General features: G+C 42.5%; 1 protein-coding gene across 1 annotated transcript; it reads right to left on the reverse strand.

Moving 5' to 3' along the window:
• Positions 1-643: 643 nt before the first annotated feature.
• On the reverse strand, positions 644-24,575 carry LOC118782324 (WT1 interacting protein). The gene is made up of 8 exons (XM_036535637.1): positions 22,568-24,575; positions 14,182-14,283; positions 7,154-7,221; positions 5,693-5,755; positions 5,234-5,364; positions 4,763-4,814; positions 4,571-4,639; positions 644-3,231 (listed from the first exon to the last, which is right to left on the reverse strand). The coding sequence occupies exons 1-8, from the start codon at positions 24,084-24,086 to the stop codon at positions 3,061-3,063; spliced, it is 2,175 nt and encodes a 724-aa protein (XP_036391530.1). The 5' UTR covers positions 24,087-24,575; the 3' UTR covers positions 644-3,060.
• Between the last annotated feature and the right edge of the window lie 594 nt (positions 24,576-25,169).

Below are 25,169 nucleotides of genomic sequence, written 5' to 3' on the forward strand. Positions count from 1 at the left end.
CATTATATTTCAGAGGCCAGTTTCATTGCCAATGCCTGCGATATCTACCATCAGGGCAGGGTATAAGATGGTCTCTGAGGGACAGCGATCACATGATTTCCTGTAAACTTGCGTGCTGAGATCTAATTACACTCTGTAATAACACAAACTCTGATACTGCTTAGATACCATTCTTAGACATACATTCTGTTCCAGGGAGAGCAGAGAGGAGGGTTTGATACCATGAGACAAGAGCATGATTTGTACTGCTTGAGAATGTGAAAGTGAAGCCTTCATTTAACAGATATTGTGTATAGCCCAAAAGTAGCGTGTACCATCAGTTCCAGAATCTTTACAAGCGAGTGTTTAAAGTAATCGTTTATCATTATGGTTGCTATTTATACAGTACCCACATCATTCACTACCTTTTCACACAAAAAACAGTTTTCTATAATGAGATAATTACTTTCTACTGTGTGTTCTGCTCTTGATGACATTTCTTGAAGAAAAGCATATCAATGAATAAATAAGGAGTCAAGTCCAACAGAAAATACCACACATTTCTGAAAAAGAGACAACTTCACTCAGGTTTAAGTTAACTACAAAACCACTTTATTGAAAAAAAAAGCAGATTATATCATCTAAGGTTAAATGACCCTCCTGACTTTAAACATATTAAATAACTTTAGACTTTTCATCTTTAGATAAATAAATCTACATTTCCGGTCTTTTCTTTTTCATGAACCATCTAGGGAATCAAACACTGAATAATACAGAAGTCTGTAATGCATGCGCTTTTTTGAGATCTACAGTAATGTTACTTACAGGAGAGAAATCACCTACTTTTTTGTTTGGATATCTGATGGTACATGGAAAGAAGCTAGCTTTTTTGTACAGATAAACTAGTCACGTGGTATACAACAGGAATCCAGTACAAATACTTAATAAAATGTTATCCTCGTGTGTAAATAAACATTTTTCTTGGGCTTGGTATTGTTAAAGTTTTAAAAATTGATAAATTCTGTTTGGGCAAAGCTGGTTGTATAGTGTGCCTTTTAAACTTGATCAGTGAGAAACTGTAAATAAATCATCATAAAATGAAAGACTTTAGATTCCAAATTTCACATTGTAAACCTGCCAGTAAATGCCTTTCAAATAAGTTTGGAATGTCAAATAAGTAATGGAACCACAAGACCTTGCTTACAAGGACTCATGGATTTTGATATGAGGTGTTAAGGTGTGCAGCATTTTACTTTTGAAAATTCAGTCATGGTTGCTCGTCGTAACGTGCTTGTATACATCTTGTTCTGGATAACTCTAATGTGACAAAGATAATGACATGCACATTCTGTCTTTTGTGCCCCTTCTTCCTTTCATATATGATTACATCTGAAGCAGTCCTGGGGCTCTGTTCAAATTCAGTAGTACTTAAACACCCCCACATTTTTAAGACTTGCTTGAGACCAGCTGTTCTGCAAGCAGTGGACGTGGTGGAGAGTAGAAAGAGGCTGTGCTTCTGGAGCAACAGACTATTGTGCTGTGTCTTAGCAGCACATAAGCAGGACGGAGGGAATCAAACACCCAACGAGAGAATGAATAAATTAAACTTGGAAGTTAAATACTGAAGATCTCCAGGCCCCGGTCCCAGATGTCCCCAGGGTTGGGGGAGTATCTCCGGGTTGTCTGAAACATCCCCTGTTCCACTCCAAAAACAATGATTACTGTACGACAAACTTCCTCTATAACCTTCTGCCAAATGCTCTATTTACAGCCTCATCAATAACTTGTGGGATATTTCTGTGTTGTTTCTGCTTTGAGGCTTGAACTCAGAGGAGGTTGGACTGTTTTATGGTCCTTGCTGTACTCAGCCTCTCTCCTAGAAAGAACCAGTGTCTTAAATATATTAAGAGCAAACGAATAGGTCTGCAGGTCATACGAAACGCCCACAACAGTGAAGCCTCTTGGACTTTGACTTCCAGATGGCGGAAAAACACAATGCACTGGACCAATGCAACACAGTAGATTAAGACTATGAATCATATACATGTACACAGCTTGTCAAGAAATGTAATTTGGCCTCTGACTCCATTAAATAATGTGGGGGGAAAACACTATGGTCCTATATCAATAAGTGGAAAATGCCTGTAGAAGTATATATTATAAAAGACACTTGTACAATCTATGTACATCTAACTGTCGTTATAATTATTAAGACACTGTTTGTAATTCTTTTAAGATCATCTTATGCTAAAAACAGACATTGAAGAAGGCATAGTGAGTGGATTTAATGCCAGCAATGCATGCTTAAACTGCAGCAATGTCGCTGACAGTATTTAAGTCTGTTAGGCAGGACAGTATGTGGAATGTTGCACAGTTACACATAGGCACAAGAGTTCCCTTGCATAGCCAATAGGAAAGTAGTTGAACTACTGTGTCCTGCAGGGGCAAGGATTAAGAAAGCAGTCCTCTTAAGTGCGATTCCTGGAGAATGGCTACTCTGAAGTCATAGCAGTTCATCTGTGTTAAGAGCTGAAAAGCACTGAGACATGGCTTACCAGAGCCATGACCTACAAGGTTTACTGTGAGTGCGCAGGAAAGCAGTGAGCACCCCAAAGCATGTGTCCTCAGTCATGAAGGAATGAGTAACAGAAAACTGAATGGTGCTTTTCCTCCTGTGGAGGTGCTGCAAGAGCTGCAGGGGATGTAAAAGTCACAGCTCTAGGTGCACAGAGGGCCTCTCTGGCCCAGGGCTTTGGGAAAGAGAGGGGAAAAGGTGAGCCCCCCTCTCTTTCCTAGCTCTGCCATCTAATGGGTTTGCAGCATGATTCCACAGCCTTGGTACCTCTCAAGGCATCCCTCTTGCTAGGCCTTGAGGCCTCCCACAGACTTGTGCAAACAGGAGTTGCTTTCTTCATCAGGGTGTGGCCCTCTGCCCCTGTTGTCGGGCAGAAGAGCGGGTCGCCTTGTCACGCCACTCCCTGCTCCCATTCGATGTCCAGCATCCCTCTCTCTGGGCTCCCCAGCTCAGCTTTCTCTTCCTCTGTCTGCACTGGCGACAACTCGCCATGCCCGCCCGCCCCCTCACAGCTCCGTCACGTGCATGGGGTAGCTGGGAGGGGGGTGTGCGTGTGCGTGTGGCAGCGGGGGCGCCTGCGCCTTCAGCCTGCAGAGGTGGCAACTGTGACACAGCAGGTGACCCTCCAGAGGGTAGCAGCGGTGGCCCTCCTCATCGTTCAGCTGGAGTCCGCAGTCCTGGGGGACAGAGGAGGATGCAAGTAACACGTGACTTCGACAACTAGAGACCACTCAAATGTGGACTGTGATATTTTACAATTGGTTCTCTAAGAATTTAAAACCAAACCTTGTGAGTCATTGCTGGTGTGTACAGTGATGGAGCATTTTAGAGAGCAGAACATACCAACAGTTTACTGACCGTTTTGACAGTGATCATGGCAGCATTTAAACATTAAATTCCTTTCCAATATATATATGTTCAGAGGCTAGGAAAACCATAATGAAATAACTTCTAGGGTCAACAGCAGCCAATTATCTAAGCAACTTCCTTAACAAGGGCAGCAATAACATCTAATTCAGCCAAAAAGCTGCCAAAATGAAAAGATAGCACAGACATTATTGAATGCACAAACATTTCATTACAGACATTATTCCAGCACAAACATTTCATTTTCTAAAGTAACTGTCAGTCTTATAATGATTTATCTCCATTTCATCACATATTTGCTCATGTGTTCTTCTGCTAAACCACATCCTCTAGTGAAGTGACACTGCACTTTGCTTCGCATTGCATCACTTCCACAAAACAGACCACCTAAATTCTTCAACAGCAAATGAAGCTGTGCAGATCATTCCTTTCCTAAGCACAAGAAAAGGGCTCAAGGGCTGAATCTGACACCAGACCCACTGTTGTGAGCATACTTTTTTGACCCTTAGACATACTCTCATGTTTTTTTGGAACATCTGTCATCCACATTCCTTCTTTTTTGATGACTATGGGCGTGCATTCTATTTCAATTCAGTGTCAACCCGAGGCATTTCTCCTCACCTATGGAAACCATATCCAGCCACCTCACTCCTTTTGTGAGGTAGACTATATCACTGTCACACTATTCACAAGAAACAAATTTATATACATGTTTGCTTAGTAGAAAAAAAGCATTGAAAAACAGTTCTGGATAAACTGTCGTAAGTGAGCTCATAATCACCAACTCATCACTAGAGATAGCCAGTACTGTTGGCTTATTTGGTCAGAGGAAAAAGGCAGTGGCATGGTCACAGCCACACAGTCTGGAATGCAGCAAGAGGTCTGAGTTAAACAACAACCCTTGGGACACGGGCCATGTCCCACTCTGTCTACTGGATCAACACTGGAATGTGCCTGGTCACTGATTAATGGGTGCTGTGTGGCCCCCTACAGAGGCATTTAAGACACCTACACACATAGACGCACAAACCATGGAGAATTACACATGAGCTCAGTCTGTGAGTTAAAGTGGCTCCAGCTCCACTTCAGTCCAGGATGGATACAATGCTGACAATGAGGCAAACACAGAGTCTGGCAGGGACAGCTCACCTCACAGTGATAGCACTCGACGTGGTAGTCCTTGTCCATGGACACCACCCTGATCGTCTCCTCTGAGCCCTGGGAGGAGACACAGCCACTACTGGTTAGCCATTTTTAAGACCTCCTGCTGAGAAGAATGCACTAAGGTACTTCTGATTTACACATCGGCAAAAAAGCACTCCATAGTTAATGGTCAATCACCTGGACAGGAAGGATCGGCTTATTGCAGGAGGCACATTTGGGGGCAAAAACCCTGCAAAACAAATAAAAATGACTAAATATGACACGTTAATCATTGTGTATATACAAACAAAGCCTTGGATGAAATGAACACATTCCTTTACAGAGTCTATTTGAGCAGGATGGAAGGAAATGAGTCATCACTACTTCTGCAGGCTTATTCCCAAATGTAAACCTTTTTTAAACAAAATAAATTACTGAGAACAAATTCACTTTTGATAGAAATGCACATACTCTTTTTCTTAGACATTTCCTTAACTTGTCTGCAGATTTTCTCCTCAAGCTTCTAAGCACAGCTCAAAATCTGAAACACTGTTCTGAACACCTTTGAAACAGACGAATGGGTCTGTGTCTGACTCATTTGCCATGAACTTGTGATGCTTTTCCACAGATAACGGAGGTGGCAGGTCAGTGGGATGACCCCAGCCTTACGTGTGGTAGTCTTTCACACAGTAGATGTTGTTCTCCACATCCACAGTGAAAGGGACCCCATCCAGACCCTCGTTACAGACGACGCAGCGGAAGCAGCCAGGGTGGTAGGACTTGCCCAGTGCCTGCAGGATCTGCAACCACAGTGGGAATATAAGAAAGACTTCAAGGAGCAGCTCTTCATGAAGGCTCTCCTTAGCCCAGGACTAATGAGCTGCATACGGTTCAAAGACTGCCCACCACTGTTTTTTTTAATACCCACAGGATAACCAGATGCCCCAATGACATGGTTTTGTGCTTTGATTAATAAACAGCACTTCTTAATAGTGAATAATAGCAGTAGGAAGGATTCCAGATACAATTACTAATTGGATTAGATATGCATTTTTATATGGATTTAAAGGAGGGGGGAACACTTTGGACACTTTGATAGGCACACAGTTCCTCTTTATCAGGGCTTACCATTTCCATGATGAGGTGGCCACACACAAAGCATTTGTCTGCCGTTTGCTGAAACCCAGAGTACTGTGGAAGAGAAATTGAAATGTTCATAAATACGAACGATTCCTCCAAGAGTTACAAACATCTTTACTACCAAAGGCAACTGTTGACAGCTGTGGCAGGCTTCATTGCAATACAACCTAGCTTTACTCCTTGATTACAATGGTGTCAACAGGGGGCGCTAATACTCTCCTTATTTTGAATTGCATTCTAATTCTTCCTTAAATGCCCAGACATGGGACAAAATGCAGTATTTTTCTATTTGTCAGCACAAATGCACAGGGACAAGAAGCCATTTCCTCTGTCTTACTGGTGTGGAAACCAAAGAAAGCCTTCCGAATATGCTTGAAACCTCTAAACGTGCCCGTTCTTCTCAAAGATCCCTGAGGCACAAGCGTGTCAATCTAGCCGCAATGCCACTAGAAGCATGATCCTGAGGTAGTGGCCTGTCAAGCCTGGAGGACCAGGTGGTGGATGGTGGCTCTGCTCAATGAGAGGCAACCTGTCCAAACAGACATACCATCTGCCAGCCTCTTCATTACAGAACTTTAGGGGGTGGGGATGGGGGTGGGGGTGAGGGAGGCAGTGACCCCTGCTTTGTCACACTGACCATATGACCACTAAATCCAACAGAATCAGAATTAAACTCCCAGTTTTCCCCTCAAAGCACAGACTATAAATGTGACCATTAGTCCCACTAGTTTTCTCTATAAAATGTGAATACATTTCAAATATCATTTCAAATATAATTTCAAGTAAGCCTTTACATTCAACACCTTGCATGCAACCACTTTTGTGATGGATCTTGTACAAATTATGCTTAAACTGAGTTACCACTGCTTCACTCACCTTCATGTGTAAATGTTTAAACAGTGTATGGGACACTGATGTGTATGGGACACAGCTATATCATACATGCAGCTGGGACTTTTCAAGACTTCAGCATGAGTACTTGAGGCTACAAACTGCACTACTCACAAAGTTAATGTCTGTCAAGCATGAACACTACAGAGATTCACTTAGCAGAGCTCAACGTTTGTATATGCTACATGATTCATTCCGGATCCTTGTCCCACTGTGCGATACAGCAGTGGACGACAACATAGCTTTGAGACTTGCTGCTTCCTATCTATGCTCTGCCTTGTCTGTACCATCATTACTGCTTCTGAAGAGTGAAGGGGGTCATTTCAGGCCTTGGGGAAAGAGGGGTCAGAGCAGTGATGCTCAAGTTAGATTAATACAGTACATCGACATTCTTTCCTTCTCTAGATGATGTGTTCCAAACCACACTTTTCCAAGTGGAAGAACCATGCTGGGTCGGAAAGTGAGTGAGTTTAAGGCTGTTGTCACTCTGTGCACAAAAAGCTAACACAGACACAGTCAAATAACTGATATATAATCATAAGTCACAAATGGACTCACCAAGAAATCCTCCTCACAGTACACCTTGCCATTGACATTGTAGAATGCCTTTCCTCTCAGTCTTCTCCCTAGGAGAGAAAAAGCAAAAACATTAAGCCTGAGTTGAAACCAGTCACTTCCTGCAATATCAAGCTTTGCTGTTGGATTACAGCAAAGATAACTGGATGATGGAAAACTACAGAGTTGATGCGCAGCGAAAACCATCACATGATGTTTTTCCTGTAAAGCATAATGATCCAAGACGGACGAGATCCAACACGGACCTTACAAATTGACCTGGCACCTCTTCAAAGACTTGTCTCAGGCTATCCAAAGAATCTCAGAAACATACTGCAAGAGAGCCAAACAGCATTGCCCACTAATTATAATCCACAGACCATAAGGTTTAAAAGACTGATAAGCAGAATCTGGTGATCTGTAAAGTTTGTTCAAATAAAGAGCTGAAAGAAGACAAAAGCCTACAGGCATGACTGTGTGTTCAGTTTTGCTCTTTTCCATCATTGGATCCTTGGGTGGAAAACATCATACCAATGTCAGCCAAAAGTGGCACAATTTTAGAAGTTCTCTCTACAGGCTCAAGGTACAAAGACACTTTTAGCAAATATGTGACTGCCTTGTACTGTCTGGGTTGCATTGATATTGGATTTAATTATTTTTAAGAATCACCATGACGACCACAAATATAGCAAGACTGAATTTTTCAGATTTTCTGAGGCATGCATAACAACATCTCTCTCACTTCCAGTGCTTTTAGGCTGACCCTCCAGGGAAGGTTTGCTTTGTGTGTGCTCACACAGCACATGTTGTGGAGCATTATGTTGTCAATACAGCTGGGCAGACTGCACTCTGTTCACAATGATATCATAAATCCTCAGTATTAGTTGGCATGAAGGAGAGCCCTCACCTGTCCCCCTCAGAAAACTGCTTGTTTTAAATTGTGTAATTGTTTGAATGTGTGCAAGAATCTTGTTTTTTGAACTTGTCAATAACTAAGCTCATGTCATATCAAATGCATCCAAAGAGGTTAATTGTTCAATCACTGACTGTCCAATTGCAGTCATTGTCTTGTGTGTGTGCCAGCAAATACTTAACAAATCTCACCTGCCTTATCAGGGCTGTTAAATGCAGGTATGTGGCTGGAGAGGGGGATCTTGTTGTTGCAGCAGTTTGGCTATGTGTTCAACATAGTTCTTTGTTTTTTTTTTTTAAATACGTTATTTAATTTATTATTTAATTTGTGTAAATTTGCTCCTTCTGTTTATTTTATGTCAGTCATTGGTCAGCTTTTCCACTGCCGGGTACAATTACCATGCTGATGTGACACAGCTTTTACGCACTGCTTATTATTTCCCCTCCTAATTTAAGCCCTTGCTCACAACAAATTATCCAACAGTTATATTTGTCACCACCTGCATCAAGGCACTGGATGGATTTTGATGGTTGAAATCAGTCTTGACGTGTACTTTTGTTTAGTACTGCAGGCACTGTACTGGCAGCACTAAACAAAACTACACGATAACCCTCGCCTAAATCCAGCAACGAAATTGGCTAACAACCATAAAGCCACAAATGGTCATGCATTTCTCTACCATACTCCACGCAACAGCCTGCTAAAGATGTAACGTAAGAAGTGTGGGTCTGGAAGGTAAACCCAGAGTGTCTGTCGGTGGCTCAGCCCTGTTCTGACTGAGGATTGTTCCTAAAGGACCAGAAGGCCTGTGCAAACAGGGACATTCTTTCTGCCTGAGGTCACTGGCTTGTCCTATTCATCACCCGCCTAGGAACCAGGCTCTGAGAGCGGGGAGGGGCTGGCGCGGCTGCTTCTCTCCCTTTCCTTTGTCACAAGCGGCGGCTGCGTCGAGCTGGAATGCTTTAGGTTTCAGTGGCTCAGCACGACAGGAGATCTCCTGCACGCATTTCCCCGCTTAAGGTGCTTCCTCGTTGCAATTTCACTTTTTTTTTTTAAAGACGAAAGTAAAACTTCATAATAATACAAGGAATTCTGAGGGAGAAGGCAGGCAGAGGAGACAACTGTATATTATTCACCAGTAAGCTTTTTTTTTTTTGAAAATGAGTCATTTCAGTACATTTCACACCTGAGTATCAAAGAGAATGTTTTTAATGGATCAGACCATTCCCTACAAAATGAGGTAAATAAAAGCAATGAAATATCAGGAATATATTCTGGGACAAATCTCATTCACACATCCACACTGTGGGGGTTGCTTGGTAAGGATGCAAAGTGTGTGAACAGAGTCCTCCAGGGGATTGGCTGGGTCACAGACGAACAGATGGCAGGGGAGATGACTACCCCCGTAGGGATGTCAATGTCTGAATCCTGGAGGTAGACCAACTGATCTGACTGTATTTCCTGGCTTCTCTTTCACCCGGAGAACCAGCTCCTGGAGTGAACAAAAGCTTGGCGAGCCTCTAGATAATCTTTCCAATTTGGGGTAGTCTCTCCCATAGTGGACTGGGGCAATTTGCTGATCAGCTTGCTATAGAACTTTTCAGTCTGTTCTTGCAAAGGTGAACTGACTCTTGGTTCACATCAAGGTTTCTTCCTCACTGCTGCTACCTCCAGCTTGCTGACTTCAAATTTCACCATCAAAGAGTTTTTGAGATCTACTTGCACTGCTCTGCCTTGTGGTCACTCTATCAGCAGTAAGAAAAGATGTAAGTAAGACATAGTAGCTTAATCAAAATGATTATTCTGTTAAGCTTTCAAAATAAAAGTGCAGTTCACTACTTCAAACACAGTGCACACCATCCTGCCTTTTATTTCAAATTATTTTATTTTATGAACAGCACAACGCTGGAGAAGTGACTTTATTGCTTGGAAGCATTTTCATTTCCGTCATGTCACCACATAGTTACCCTGGACTACGCCATGACTCACAACAATAATACCAAAAGAACAGAGGGACTTTGTTAGCTCTGAAGAAACCTTTCCTTTAAAAAATGCATTCTAGATTCTCCCCAACACTGACTCCCCCAAGTAACTACTGACACGTCCTGTCTCACAAACCAGAAAAGGTAATACGATGCAAATGAACTAAATACAATGTCTAACAGAAGAGAGAGGCAGACCCACTTACAGACACAAGTGCTCTCTACCACAAAGTGCTGCTCCCAGGGTTCCTCACGTAAGCCAGCTGTAACAATGTGCCTTTACAAAGTGGCTACATTGTTTCTCTTCTATCCCATCCATTTGCTTTCAAAAGAATGTTCTGAATTTTACAATTACTTGTTACTCTTGTAAACTTTGTTTTGCTAATGTTTGCTCTTGCTGACATTTGCTATCATTCTATTTGTGACATACCTGCATTATGTTTAACCCATGTTTAAAATGCATTGAAAAGAATGTGGTGCAGTCCTCAAAGTTATGACTGAGTTAGTCATGCTCCAAAGTCACTGAGTGAGTGAGTTTTTCCTTTCTCTGCTGGCCTCAGCCCCTCAGCTCCTGCAACCAAGTCCTTCCCATCAGAAGTTCTCAGCATAGGCAGCCTGTGGTCTTGGCACTAACAGCACTGTCTCTCATGAGTGAGCAGGAAAAGCAGCCTCATACTGCCATGCCCATCAAGTCTGAGTCCAGGAGCAGCCTCAGAGCTGTAATCCCTTAGGCTTCATGCACTTAGAAACAACCAGGGCTGCTGTCTGCTGTTTGCCTTGTGTCATTAAACAGGGTCTTGGCACTAGATATGATCAAGGCCTTTACTGTTGAGAGTTCAAGTATGATTCCTAAGACTGACTGAAATGAAGTTGGTTTGGAAATAACTGTCGTCAATAAAGACACAAAAAGACCTGCTGTAATTGCAGAAGGAGCAAAGGCTGCTGTTATTGAAGATGTAACCTGGATTGTTACAATATTGTCGTTTTCTTAAGTGTATCAGCAACGGGAAACATAGTCTGCTTAGAATGGCTGTTACTAACATGGTCTGGTGCTTGAAACATTGTCTTTCTCAGGGTGGGCTTCATCACCTTCAACAACAGAAAGCACAGAAGCTGGCCAACACATGAACCTGTGGAATCTGACAAGTGAATGACACTTAAACTTGACTTTTTCCCACTATAGACATCCTAACATCCTATTTTCAGTGTTTTAGTGGATTTTAGACTCCGGAGAAATCCAGTACTCCTCACTTTTATGGCTCTGGTACATTTACAGAAGTCCACTCAGTCACACACACTTTACATTTAACAATGACAGTATATCAATCAGAATTCCTGTATTTTGAAAGGTCATGCAAATCTTAAAATTAAACATGAAAATGTATGCTTCTGGTCTGAGCACAGGGCATAAGTAAAGTATGCCAGCAGGCAGTCAACACAGTCAATGGCAGAGAAAGCTTACACTGGAGCACGAACAATCTCTCCTACTGTTTTATTCAAGCTACTGTGCACCTGCCACAGCCAGCTCTTCGTCTTTAAGGGATAGGAGATCTGGGTTTTGGTGATATGAAATTCATTATCTTCTACAGATGTATCCTGTCCCACATGACTCATACCACATGACTCTGCATCTACTCCTATCTGACTAGCTAGCAGAATATTCAAAACAGACAGAATAACAAATTTAGAACAGGCTTGAAGCTTCATACCCTAAAATTCTGAAATCACAACTCCATTCCTTTGTCTTCATTTTAAAATCAGTGTACAGATTTCAACCCTACAAGCATTCAGCCACATATTTCAAATAAACTTGTACTGAGCAGATATCTATGGTATACTTTAATCTGTGAGATAACCTTACCAAAATGTCTGCAGAGGAAAAACATGCCTCTGCTACCTTGCCCTCCCCTTCTCCCTCTTTTCTTGCTGTGAACAAACAAGCCTTTATCACCTGCAGACACTGTGGTCTGGAGAATGCCTACCTAATGCCTTGTAAGAGCTGCACATGATAATGATTCATTGAGTCTGTGGCTACCATTGATAAGGGAAATTCATTCCTGTGTGGCTAGCGAGTGCAGGCCTGCTAGGCTCCTCTTCTCTCACTCTCTCCCAGGGGAATGGTACCACTCTAACCAGATCCCTCCGCACTGTGACACAGCTGTGCCAACATGCAGACAGGACTCAGCAGAGTGGGAGCCCAGGCTAGGCTTGTCTACATCATGCCTCCTTCAGAGCCCACACTCCCTGGTAAACTCCATGTACCAGGAAACGGTATTTTAAATAGGCTCCCAAAACACAAGCTCTAGTTATTTTCTCCAAGCAGTGTCTGGTGTAAAAAGAAAGACCAGTAACAGTGATAGCCTTTGTGAATCATCAGAGTTCCACATGAAAGGCAATCATTTGAGCAGGCAGACAAAGGGACGTCTGTAACTTTAACCACTTTCTGCTTCAGTCTGTGCTGGGTAAAGGTGAGGCTGGTGGAGCTGGAGGTTGAGGTGATGTGGCTGAGGGGCTAAAGACCCATGTGGAAAGGCTGTGTGTGTGTCTGTGTGTATGCGTTGGTGTGCAGAATTGTGTTTACACAGGACCCTTTAGTGGCTTACCCCCACAGATAAGCTGCCCGGGAACAATTTGTGAGTCCTCTCTGATCTGGTTCCTAGGTGGACCATAGGGGGTGGAGGATGACGGCAGCATTCCTATCATGTTTACAGCAACGCAAACATGACCTTCAAGCTCTCCCTGCTGCTGCTCACCACTGACAAACACTGAGTGAACAGGGGCTGGCTAACCTGGTCACTGCTATCCAACAGGTGAAATCCCAGAGGAACAGCTGGCGATGGGTGTGAGTAAAGTTGATGAGTGATTGTGAACAATTACTTCAGGTCATTTTTATGTCCAGCGGATCACTGTCCTGACGATTACTCAGAATTATCCAGACTGCATGTGTTATTTGTTACCAAGAATGATATTGGTAAGCAGAAACACACTTCAGTTCATAATAGAAAAGACAGGCTTTAAGGTTTTTTTAACTTCAATAAACATTCTTGATATCTGGCAACTAGACTGCATAGATTGCCAGCTTCCTACTTCCACATATGTGAAGCAATCTCACTCCAGCTCAGAGCACTGCACTGGGAACAGTAGCTGACCACAACTCTCCCAGCCACTGCCTCCCCACACACAATCCTTCAGACTGAATCCAGGAGCTTATTAGGCGCATAAACACAGACGCCAGCTGGCGGTCTTATTCACAGCCCCTGGGTGGATTTTCTCTTCTTGTGGAGCTTTTAAAAGCTTTCACAGAGAGAGCCTGGGCTGCATGAGGTGATTGCTGGAGCTGCCTGCTGATGGAGGTAACAAAGCCAGGAATAAGCTGCAGCACACCAAGGCTATGAGCAAAAAAACTTGCATCAAAAGCTTGTGAAGGTGGACCTTCCACACAAGACAGCCCAAGATATTTATGTTCACTTCAACACACCTTAGCAGAACACTTCTTGCACAAAACCAGCAAAAGAACAGTTGCTTCCACCTTTTCACCACTGAGATCAGTTACATTTCACCAATGTTGTACGATTACAAGCCCAGGACATGCTGATATCTGGATGATTTGGCTCCATTTTGCATTGTGCCTACCAAAACAGTACAGTTTTTGTGCACAATGATTATGTACATTGTACATATTATTCATTCTGTCTAAGGGCATGGCAAGGGTATCTGTATCAAGCATAGAGCAATGACAGAAATCTGCCCTGTTCAACTCCCAACTATATCCATTTAGACAAATAAGAGCACTGGCAGGTTACTGAACAGCCCAGTAGCTATGCCTCTTCTCAGTTACATAGACACACACACACAAATGGCAGAGGGAAATCTGACACTTCAAACACACCTTCCTAGAGGTACACTGTAAATAAAAACCCAGAACAGATGTTTCACAGTTGCTCAGACATGACCAGACAATCATCCGCTGTACCTGTGGATCAACAGCCCCTAAGCCAAGCATCTTCAAGCTAAGGCACTATACAGTGGAGCAATTCCATCATAAGCGAGATGGACCTCATGACTGCAGAGCCAATGAGAGTTTTTAGGCCCACGGTCAGCCAGGGAGGGGAAGTAGTGACCAGGACTATACATACCGCATGAGAAGCAGGTGAAGCAGTTGGTGTGGTAGAGGTTCCCCATTGCCTGGCAGGCCTGGCTGGCTCCATACACTCCCTTCCCACATTTTATACAGATACCTGAAGGGGAGAGCAGGAGTGGGGTTAGCAGCAAAATACACAATTAAACATTATTAGGGTACCTTGATTAGCACTTTACATGCACAATACCTTCCGGTGGACTGGCCCAAGATACTGTAAACTGCAAAAGCAAGGATTATTGAAGAATAAGAAATAATAACAACCGAATGGTGTAAATCCTGCCCTACCCAAATGTCTAATTACACCATATGTCAGATGATACAGAAAATTTAACATCAGACTATAAACAGACTGTGCCTGAGTATGATGTAGGTAACAGTGACCGAGGTTGACTGAGGATGAGGCAGATAAAGAACACTGGGTCACCAAATCAGATTTTGCATTTTCACCTGGTACTTTCTTTCACTATAGGAAAGCAGAATAGCTGGAAATGGCAGGCCTCAGCGTGTGACTGAATCACCAAGTGGCAGTGGTCATTTGAGGTGACTCATGACTGCCGTACTATAGCGGGGTGAGTCAGGATAATTTGCTGATGATCGCACTGCTCACATGCCTGCTAGGGTCACAGAGTTTCTGCATTTCATGACAGATGGGTTCTCTTCCTGGGTGGGGTGTGTCAGGAAACTTGGCTGACAAAGAGAGCACCAGGCCTGCAGGACACAACCCCCCGCCAGGGGATCAGCCAGGCCTCGCCCCCTTCCCCCTACAAATCACATAAATAAAGGGAGATTTTGGCACAGAATGTCCACGTCCTTTGAAGCTATTCCAATCCAATTCCAGAACATTAAAAGCTGCTTGTCTGCACATACACTGGCTTAGTCATTACTTTGCTGAGCCAGAGTGGGAAATGCAGGTTAGTTACAATCACATTGTTTGTGCATGTTGACAGCAGCCTGCTATCTTTGTGTAAAGAATTCTAAGACAACACTAAGCGAGGAGCAGTTCAGAGCAAATACCTGTATTTTCAAAGGAAACAGTTATTAGTATTAGTAACAGTTATTAGTTATTAGTACATTCAATTTATTGGGTTTATGGCCTAGTTCACGGAAATTAGTGTCAAGGTGAAAAAGATTTACAAAAAAGACATCACAACAGCTACAAAGGGGGAACAAAAAACTAGTTGCAGATTATTAACGCATCTGCTGATGATCCTGATGTAAAAATGAAAATTAATATCACAGATAGAGCACTGCCAGTGTTGAACTAGGGGGTCCAAATCCTTAGCACACTTCCACTACCTGGACTGGGCAATATGCACAATGGGCAAACAGCATGACACTTATGAGCATTTCTCACAGGAGGCAGTCTGTTTAATAGGCTGGAACTTGTTCACTCATGATTGAAAGAGGAAAACAGCATGTACATGAGTAACAGCATTTCAAGTATTACTGCCACTACTCCTGGGGTTGCAGTGAGGGGCAGATGTAATGCCTTAGGTAAGAAGAGACAGCTATAAGCCCAGCAACAGAGCCAGACCCTCCGTTCTTATTCATAACCTTTGACAAATGGGGGAAATATTTTCAGCCTTGTTGAAAATGCATTCTCAACGGCAGAAGTTGCATCCGAGATAAGGATGATAAGTGAATCCATAATCATGATTATCAGGTAGCAAAAAATGCTGAGGCTATTGGAATTATAGAAGGATTCCACTAACACGCTTGAATTAATGTTGTTTCTTACCTATAAAATAGTTGGTATCTTGTCACCTGAGCCTGGTACCTCCTAACAGAGGTAGGTGGTGAGTGTGGCCAAAGGAGCAAACCCTGTGTGCTATTCAAGCCTTTTATGCAAGACCTGGCACTCCTCTTCAAAAAGATAAATAATTTAAGTAAGATATTTAAATAAAATAACACATTCTGACCCGAACACCTCTTATTAGAAGGAAGGTGGGAATGCACTGTAATGCCAATTGTCAGTTTTCAGTTTCCGTTTCCGTTTCCTGTTATTTGTGTGCTTGCTCTCCTCTTGCATAGGTAGAACCTTATACCTCTTTTTGAGGTGTAAAAGAAGACTGACCAGCAGTCCATTGTCCAGCAGTCCATTCAGCCACACTAGACTAGTGGCTTTCCAATAAGCTTTATCACTGAGAAAGTCAGTCAGCTTTACTGGAAATAATAAAACTGTATAACAAAATATAACTGTGCAAGCCACTACTTATAAGAACACTACAATGGTTGCTTAAGCTGACGGATCACCCGATTTTATGTAGGATAATGACTGTGTTAGTTAGCAAGTATAAGCACACTGCTACAGGTGGAAGGATCAAACAAAAACACCAAATAAATTTAGAAAAAATGGATCAACCAAGGCAAAAACAATGCAAAATAATTTATGGCAGCTTTCTGATGAGTTATATAACCGTATAACTGCATAGTGCTCCAAAAACAAATGAAAGAACCAGACAAACATGGCCTGACTATAAGAGGTGTTGATCAACAGGTTTCCACTAGCAGTGCTGAGGCATATAGCCTCATCCAGGTATATTAAAGCTTGTTAGTAACATATCATACTTTTTAAGAGCTGTATAATGCCATGTGAAGTCAGTGCAACAGGCATAACTTTACATACATAAAATGATGTAAACAGTTGAGGAAACAGTAGACAGTAGAAGAGAGTGGAAAGAAGCGAATGAGGGCCCAGCCAAGAATAAATTTGTCACCATCTCATTGAATTGAAAATCAGGTGACAGACCAGAGACCTTTACTTAAGGTCAACACTGCAGCACTCAGAGGTTAAGCCATGTCCCATTTATCACTGAGAACTCACCTGGCACATGCTGGTCCCACTTCCTCATTGGCTATATCAAAGGCAGATTTTCTTTATCAGCTGATAAACAGCACAATGGAACAGTCTGGGAGGCCAGGCATGGCCAAGAGCTCCTTCTGCAATCTGAGCAAGGTCAGCACTTGCACCACTTCATAGGAGCCAATAAAGCCAGTGAGGCTGATTAGAAACACATACTCCTGAAGGGTAGGAAGTTGCTTATGCCATTCTGGAGGGAGGAGGATGTCTGAGGAATTTACAGAGTGGCATCACCACTAGGCTGTGCCTCAGTACAACTGTGAAGCAGGAGAGCTAAAAGGCCTCTTCACTTGAGGTTTATTGTGCAATTCGGGCCAAGGACACCTTTAGCTATCTCCTTACCATCCCACTGCATTCCAGATGACATCCATCTAAAATGTTATCCTGCTAGCCAACTTTTCAATACCTAGAGGACAACTGTAATGTGTTTGTCCAGGAGGCTGTGCTCATGGGCACTTGACTACAAAGTGTCAACCCAGTAACTTCTTACAATGAATAAGCCTTCCAAAAATCCCTGTGTCCTCAAATTTCCCATCCCTCTGACTGTGCTTTTCTCAAGGATATTTCTATGGTATGTTCTGTTAAACACAGTGGAAATGCAGGGGACAGGCTGCTTGTCAACAGAAATCATTTCAGAATGGACACAAATATTATGTACATTTACAATGCTTTTCCTGAGAGTGGAAACTTTGCTCAAAACCGACACAGGAAAAAACACAGCACAATGCAAATTTTAGAACGTCCTTAAGAACCCTTGCCAAATCATACCCTTGTTCCAAAACCATATCTCTAAAATCAAAAAAGGCTAAAAGGATGTGGTCAGTATTTAGACAGAAGGGAGGAGGCTGAACTGGAAACTTTTAATTTGTACTTAATTTAAACCAAACCATAAATCCCCTGTGCTTGAATGAGTACAGGATGTCCAGATTTTGAACCGGGCCCAAAAGAGGGATTAACTTCAAAATTATTATCTTAACATCAGTTCTTTACATTCCAGTAGTGGAAATATGTAGTACCTTTATTGAGCTTTCATTACGCATGGAAAAAAACACTTACATTCAAAAACTTACAGAGACATTACTAATACGGCCCACAATAGCTTTCTCCTCAGAAAACAAAGCATTTGTAATGTGGGCGAGGTAGGATAAGACTTGATCTAATCAACTACCCACCACAAAAAAAAAAAAAAAATCCAAAAATTAAAGAGAATAACCAGACTTTTTTTAATCTAGTCAACCTGATCATGGTTGATATCCAAAATACTCAACTTATTTTACTTTAATACATGTAGAAAATGTCCTTCTGCCAATCTCACACACTCAGACACTTTCTATGCAACAACATCTATGATGCAGGTCTATGATACAAGACTTTCAATATTCCCACATTACTTTCAAAAGTATGAATCCATGGTTCAGTTAACCCATTAAAATGCTTCATTCCAGTCATGAATAACTGAAGCATTTGTGGGGGGCATGAACGCAGCTGGTTTCCCAAACTCAACATTTGTGACAATAATATTTATCATTGCTGTTATTACTATTCCAACCGGGTAATCAGACTTGACCCCCACCAGTCCTGTCTGGCCAGTGAGCCAAGATCCTGTGCCAAGTGTCTGGTGCAGCCTAACACCCCACTGACTGGTTAATGAAGGGGCTCTTGGGGGGCTGGGGTGGGGTTCGCTTTGGGCTACAGCTTGGCCAGCTGTTGATTCACAACTCATTCAGGAAACAACAACAAACAAAAGCCACACAAGCTCCAAGACAGCAGCAGACAGGCCTCAATGCCTTACGGATCAATCTCTCTGCCGTTGCCATGGAGACAAACGGGGCTTTCTTATCCTGGTGTGAGAAGATTCCCTCTGCTTTTTCTACTATCACCTGCTCCCCTATGACAAATGAATGACCATCTCAGTACCACTCTAGGCCTGTGTCCAGCCCTGCAAATCCTGGCAGTGCTTTTATAAGGTGTGTGCACAATGACCCAACAGCCCCAGGCCTCATTATGCAGAGTGGAAGAGCCTCGCTTGACGGTGTTTGTTAGCTTTTGTCTGTAGCTGTCCCTCCCAACTCAACACTTTCACATGACGTCATATGCTGTTTGTTTGCAACTCTGCAATATCTGAAAAAACCCTCTTCCATAAAATTTAAGCTACTAACAGACTGAAAAAATGCTTCATCATCCTCTGTTGTATTTGACTCTTGCTATTCTGCTTGTTAGGGAGTACATCTGGTATCACATGTTAGAGGTACACAAAAAAAATTACCAGTTGTGTTCCAACATATGTCAGCATAGCAAGGCTATGGATTGCTGGGCCACTACAAAAGCAACTATAGGGGCTTTCAAATGGGAGCATAACTTTTTCAGATTTTCTTACATTTTTGCTGCTGGGCCAGATAATTGTAACAAAATGTACATGTACTATTTATGTAACTGACCACTGCTGATACATGCTTAATCATATAGTCATATACTTGTCAATATTTTTGCCTCTCCAGTTTTCCTTTGAAAATTCATAGATTTTAAGCTATTTACATAGCAGACAACTGGGGTGTAATGTTAGAGCTCTTCCTGCACTCCATTATACAAGCATTTGAGGTTTTTGGAGAATTTATGCAGGGTATACTCATTTCACATATTAACGTAAATGAAAAGATATTTAAAATAAACATTCCACACATATTTCCATTTGTTAGATTTTTTTTGTACGACATTCACATGCATGCGCATGCAAATAATTACCTTAAACATGTTGCTTAGGTAGTGTGTTTGCTGCAATGAGTTAGTGCAAACTGTTGCACTCACCACATGACTTGCTGGGAGCTGCCTCAAATTACAGTACCACTTATTACACACAACCTCACACACGCTCATCCGCAGAGCACAGCCTTGCTGTGGATTTTCTGGATGGCTCACACACTGTGATCTTGGAGCCCTTTTAATACAATGCACAAAAAAACATCCAAATTAAAAAATGGAAACAAAAAAAAAACTAACAAAAGCAATAAACAATAAAGGACATTCCCCAACATAACAGCAGGACAGTCTGCAACTATCCACAGTAAACCTATCCGTATGTGCTGTTGCATGCTACAGTCTCTGCCGAATGCTGTTCTTTAGCTTAAACTGCAGAACGTCTTTCACACCAGCCTAATTTTCATAAACAGGCTTATTCACATTTATGGTCATACAGGAAAAAGCTGTTTCCAACACCATGTGAGGCGTATAATCAGTGTGATGAGATTATTTGTTATGAGCCTTCACTCTGGGAGAGAGCTCAGGGACCTCCCCAGCGCCCCTGCCCCTGGCAGTGGCAGGGCCATCCCAAAAACTACCACCAGCCTATGGCGACTGGGCAGTGGCTAGACTGCTGTGGCCTGGTGCTCCCTCTGGCCAATCAGTGGTCAGCTGCTGGATGGACAAAGCGGGTGAGAAGTTAATGCTCCAGTTAGCTGAAGCTCCCTGCCAGGGAATTAGCATTGTCTTGCTGAATATCAAACAAACCACATACTTTCCTATTGACGTGTCTGAAAATACAAGAAACTCGGTCCCTTGCAAGTACCTTGACAACCACAGAAGTGCAATACCTCCTGAGCAACAATGTATAAATGGTAACTTTCTCTTTTAGGCTGATTTAAGGCTCAAAGTACTGAACTTTTCATGACAGAGTAAACCTCAACCATGGCTAAAATTTTACAATTAGATTAGTACCACATCACGGCTTCATACTGTTCACTTTCAAATTCACTACCATCAAAATATCTTAAGTTCCAAAATCTGCAAAACTCTCCAGCCATGAAAGTACTTTATATGGTGCTAGCACAGTATGGATTTTCAAAGGCCAGACATCTATTTCACACAGCAAAGTTAACCACACCAATATCAAAAAAATGCTGTTTCTGTTCATCTGACAAATCAGAAGGCTGTGCATTAATTCCTTCTCTTCCAATTCAGCCAAATACAGGTATGTCTATGGTTTGAATGTGTACAGACTTTGATCAGGTGCAAGTGGAAAGGGACCTCAAGTCAACTGCTTCACTCAACCTTTACCTTTTCAGATAGATCAAAAGACTAACCACCAGTCCACTATGAACTATTCTGCCATAATCATACATTTCATTCAATATTATTTCTGCTGAATGCAAAAATCAGTTAGGCTGATAAAGGCTGAAATTAAGTCTCTGTTGTCAAGGTGGTTTCTTGTATAGATACATCATTAAAGGTTTTAAATATAAAAAGAGGCACAGATGACCTCAGCCCTAGATTACCTCCTAATTATGTGACAGAAGAAGACTTTTTTTGAGTTTCCTGCAATTTTAGCTTTATACTAATAGCTACTGTTTTTATTGATGAAAAATAGAAAAGTGGTCCATGCTGATGCATTACTACTTCTAATCTGCAATCTTGCTCAACCTTATGTGTGGTGCAGTGGTTAAGAACTAGGCTTGTAAGAAGAAGCCCACATGTTTGAATCTGAGGTGGGCACGACATTTGTACCCTTGAGTGTAATCTGAATTACTGCAGTGCGTATCCCTCAGTCTACACAGGTCAACTGATAATTGACAATGTGCAAATGTAATCTATGCCAGTCTTCCAAGCACATACAATATGCAATATAATGAATCTTACAATGAGGAAAATTGCTTCTTTCTTTAACTGATTCATGACAATGACTTCTGTGATGGGTTGGCTAGTTAGTTGTCTAGGTAACCAAAGATATGTGAGGAAAACTGTTCTTTCTTTGTGTTGGGGGAGGTAACTGAGGACTTATTTTTTTTTTAAACACAGCTACAGTAGCATATGATGCTGCAAATGTTTAAGTCAGATATTTGTCTTATAGTGTTTGAATTGAAAATAATTCATTGTGTGAATTACAATTTCTATATTTACATAACCTACTGGCAGCCAAGGAAAGTTCAGATGAGTGACTAGTTCCTTCCTCAAATTAACTAAGCGTCCATGGAAATAACCTTGCATGGAAAAAAGTGTATGAGTTAAAACTTAAACCAAAGAAAAATAATTGCATACTATTTCATATAATTCTAACGCTGAATACTGCACTTGAATTCTAGCCTATTAAAATAAATATTCGAAAGCAAGACTAGAAATTAAATTTCCGCAAATGAGGCCTGTAAAGTCAGCAATACCTTAAATGCACATTCTCATGTACCTGAAGTTCCACCAATTCAATACAGAGCATGGACCAGTCCGTTTCAACAGCCCAGTAACAGTTTAACAATGAATGAGACACTTCTGTTCTCCAGTGTTATTTCAGTCAACATGAATTTCTTAAGATGCCTATATATTCAGAAGAATAATGACTGAAATTGTTCAGATTAAACAATTTAAGCAAGTGTACAAGTGCATCCCCAGACCTGGGAATCAAAGCTACAACAGTCTGGTACAGTGAGTCAAATCAACAAACATCTCTGCTGCTGCACAAAGCAGCATTACCGCTATTCTATATATCCCAATGTAATTTGTCCTGTAGGATATGGGAGATTGCAGTTATCACACTCACCGAAATATTCTTTTTTCATGTGCATCTCTAACTCCTTCTCCAGCTCCAGGGTGAGAGCCTCCAGTCTTCTTTCAGCTTGGCTGGGGCCAGTTTCACGGCATGGTGTGACTTGATAAGGTAACTTAAACTTCTGTGCCGAGGCTGAACTTTTCGGGGTGCTCCCGTAATTAAAAGGTGCAGGAGCACCCGTGGTCAGATCGGAGTTTAATCCATGTTGGCTTGACTGCTGTTGCTGCGAATCTTGTACTGCTGGGGAAAGCTGGAGATTTACTCTGTTGTGAATACAGTTTGTGTCTCCAAAATTCTCAACAACTGTATCCTCCTGTAAACCAGGTCCCAACATTGACGACCTTGGCGAAGGCAACTGTAGCTCGGGGAATGTACCCATAGATCCCCTGGAACTACGAGAGCTTCTGGAGCTGTGGCTGGAAATGCTGGAGCGCGGGCTTGCCACGGAGTTTGCTGCCACTCCTGGTCTACTGCTGCCGTCCTGGCTGCAGATGCTGGACCGGGGACTTACCACAGGCATACCGTGTAACGCTGCTCCCTCAAGCTCATGGTTGCCAGTAGACACGTACCGAGAATCGGAGTAGCTGGACCGCGGACTAGTGGTGCAAGAGTACTGGCTAGCCGTACTGGACCTTGGGCTGATGTGCCTTTGGTCGTATCCCATGCTAATGCCACTGGTACGATTGCTGCTAGGTTTACTACCGCTGTCATAACTGTTCAAACTGGTCCTTGGGCTGGAATGTTTACTGGTGTCACTGGCTGTACTTGCATAGCTGGACCTTGGGCTAAATGCATTATTCCCTTCATACTGCACCAAACTGGATCTTGGACTTGTGTACTTCTCTTGACCAGGAACCACCAAACTAGTCCGAGGGCTGCTGATGCTAGACCTGGGGCTGGCATGCTTGCTCTGCTCCTGTGAAGACACGGAGGATGCTAAACTCGAACGGGGGCTAGTTGCATTGTACCTGATGTCTTGGTTAGTACTGACGCAGACACTGTTGCTTCTATTGCTAGGGAAGGGAGGAAAAAGTCCGTGTTTATTCAAGAGTACTCCATCATAAGCGCTACCTGTGCTGTACCTGTGTCCTTGCACCTCCAACGAGTACCTCCTGTGCCTGTCCGATGCACCGGTGTAGCACGGCAAGGCAACTTCAGATTTGGTGCAATGACCATCATCACAATAAACTGCATCTCTTTGAGAAGTGCAACAATCCAGAGGGAGCGCACGGTTTCCGTTTACAGGGCGCACGAGAGCCGCGTTGTAAACTTTATTTCCAGGCGCCGGATAATTTTCAAAGCTATGGAGTTGTTGGGGAAGCGCAGGACCACCACCATTCATTCTCTTACTTTTCTGTTCGGGGATCATCTGAGCCGAAAACTCCAAATCCGGGTTGATTACAATGTCTCTTCTGGCATTGTAAATCCCGTCCTTGTATGATTCATAGAGCGAAAGATCTTCTATTAATTTACTTGCCCTGTGTCCTATATCCTCCTCGCTCTTATCCATGTTTTTACCTCCCGAGAAATAAGTTTGCCAGCAAAACAGCGCTAGCTCACTATCGACTTAAGAGACAGCTAGTCACAATTTCGCTACACATGGAAATGACAATAAGAACTATCTTGATCCAACCATACCGCGGTGTTTTACCGATGAGACTCCTCTCCTCGTAATCTTGCCATACTGAACGACTTTCACCTTCGAAGACAAATATCCGTTAAAAGGAGTTGCGGCCACGAGAGAAGACGTTTGTCAATTCCAGTCTTTGCTAAGTTGAAAGGTCTTTACAGTCAATGGCGCGCTGCGCGGAGGAATTTTCCATTGTAGGCTTTTTCAATCTAGTTGATTTGCTTTTGTACTGCACTTCAGATCGTGCACACATAAATTACTCACCCACTGGAGATAACAGTTCCGAAGCTCAAGCGAATCGCGTCTCCTGGCACAAGCCTTTACAATAAATGACAGAGCTACGGACTAGTTTGTGTGGAAGGAATGCGAGGAAGGAGATGGGATGCGCTGCGTCTCTCTGGAATGTAGTTAATGCTGGAGCGAAACAATGATCGCAACCAACTCAGCAAGGGGGTGCAGAGTTTTGAAAAAGAGTAGTTACTCCACTCCGTGGGCATGCCTCTGTATTTATTTGATTAGCACCAGGAGATCAACTTCAAGCGAGTAAGACATTACTGCATGTCTTCCACAGCTCCGTAAAGACTACACTGGATTCAAAACAGAGTGCGTCTAATCAAATAAAATAAAAAGCATGGATAGAGGCCAGCGCTATTTTCCCAGGCTCAACGCCAGAGTGGTCATAACGGTGTTCACATTGAGCTGCGCCTCCCACCCACTGACTAAAATACGATCGTGACCAAAGGGTCAGCTAAGCAAGTTAAATTAGTACAAACTAGGTAAATATATCAAAAATTGATCTTTATAGAGCGACAGAACGTCTTCACTGTAGCACTGCATATTCCAGAGATCATAAAAAAACAAACTGCAACCTGATCAGTCAGACACGTTATAATGTTACTACACTGAACCAAAGAACAGACAAGAGTCTGACAGGTTAACTACATTTGAAGTTTCTTTTTTATA

This window comes from Megalops cyprinoides, chromosome 8 (assembly GCF_013368585.1).
Source record: "Megalops cyprinoides isolate fMegCyp1 chromosome 8, fMegCyp1.pri, whole genome shotgun sequence".
NCBI lineage: Eukaryota > Metazoa > Chordata > Actinopteri > Elopiformes > Megalopidae > Megalops > Megalops cyprinoides.

What these genes read in the sequence shown, in the direction of transcription:
- LOC118782324 (XM_036535637.1), bottom strand. Translation starts at nt 24,086, where the DNA reads ATGGATAAGAGCGAGGAGGATATAGGACACAGGGCAAGTAAATTAATA. An exon ending in CTTCACCTGCTTCTCATGCG is followed by an intron (nt 7,222 to 14,181) that starts GTATGTATAGTC and finishes TTTCTCTCCTAG; the next exon opens with GGAGAAGACTGAGAGGAAAG. An exon ending in TGTGTGAAAGACTACCACAC is followed by an intron (nt 4,815 to 5,233) that starts GTAAGGCTGGGG and finishes TTTGTTTTGCAG; the next exon opens with GGTTTTTGCCCCCAAATGTG.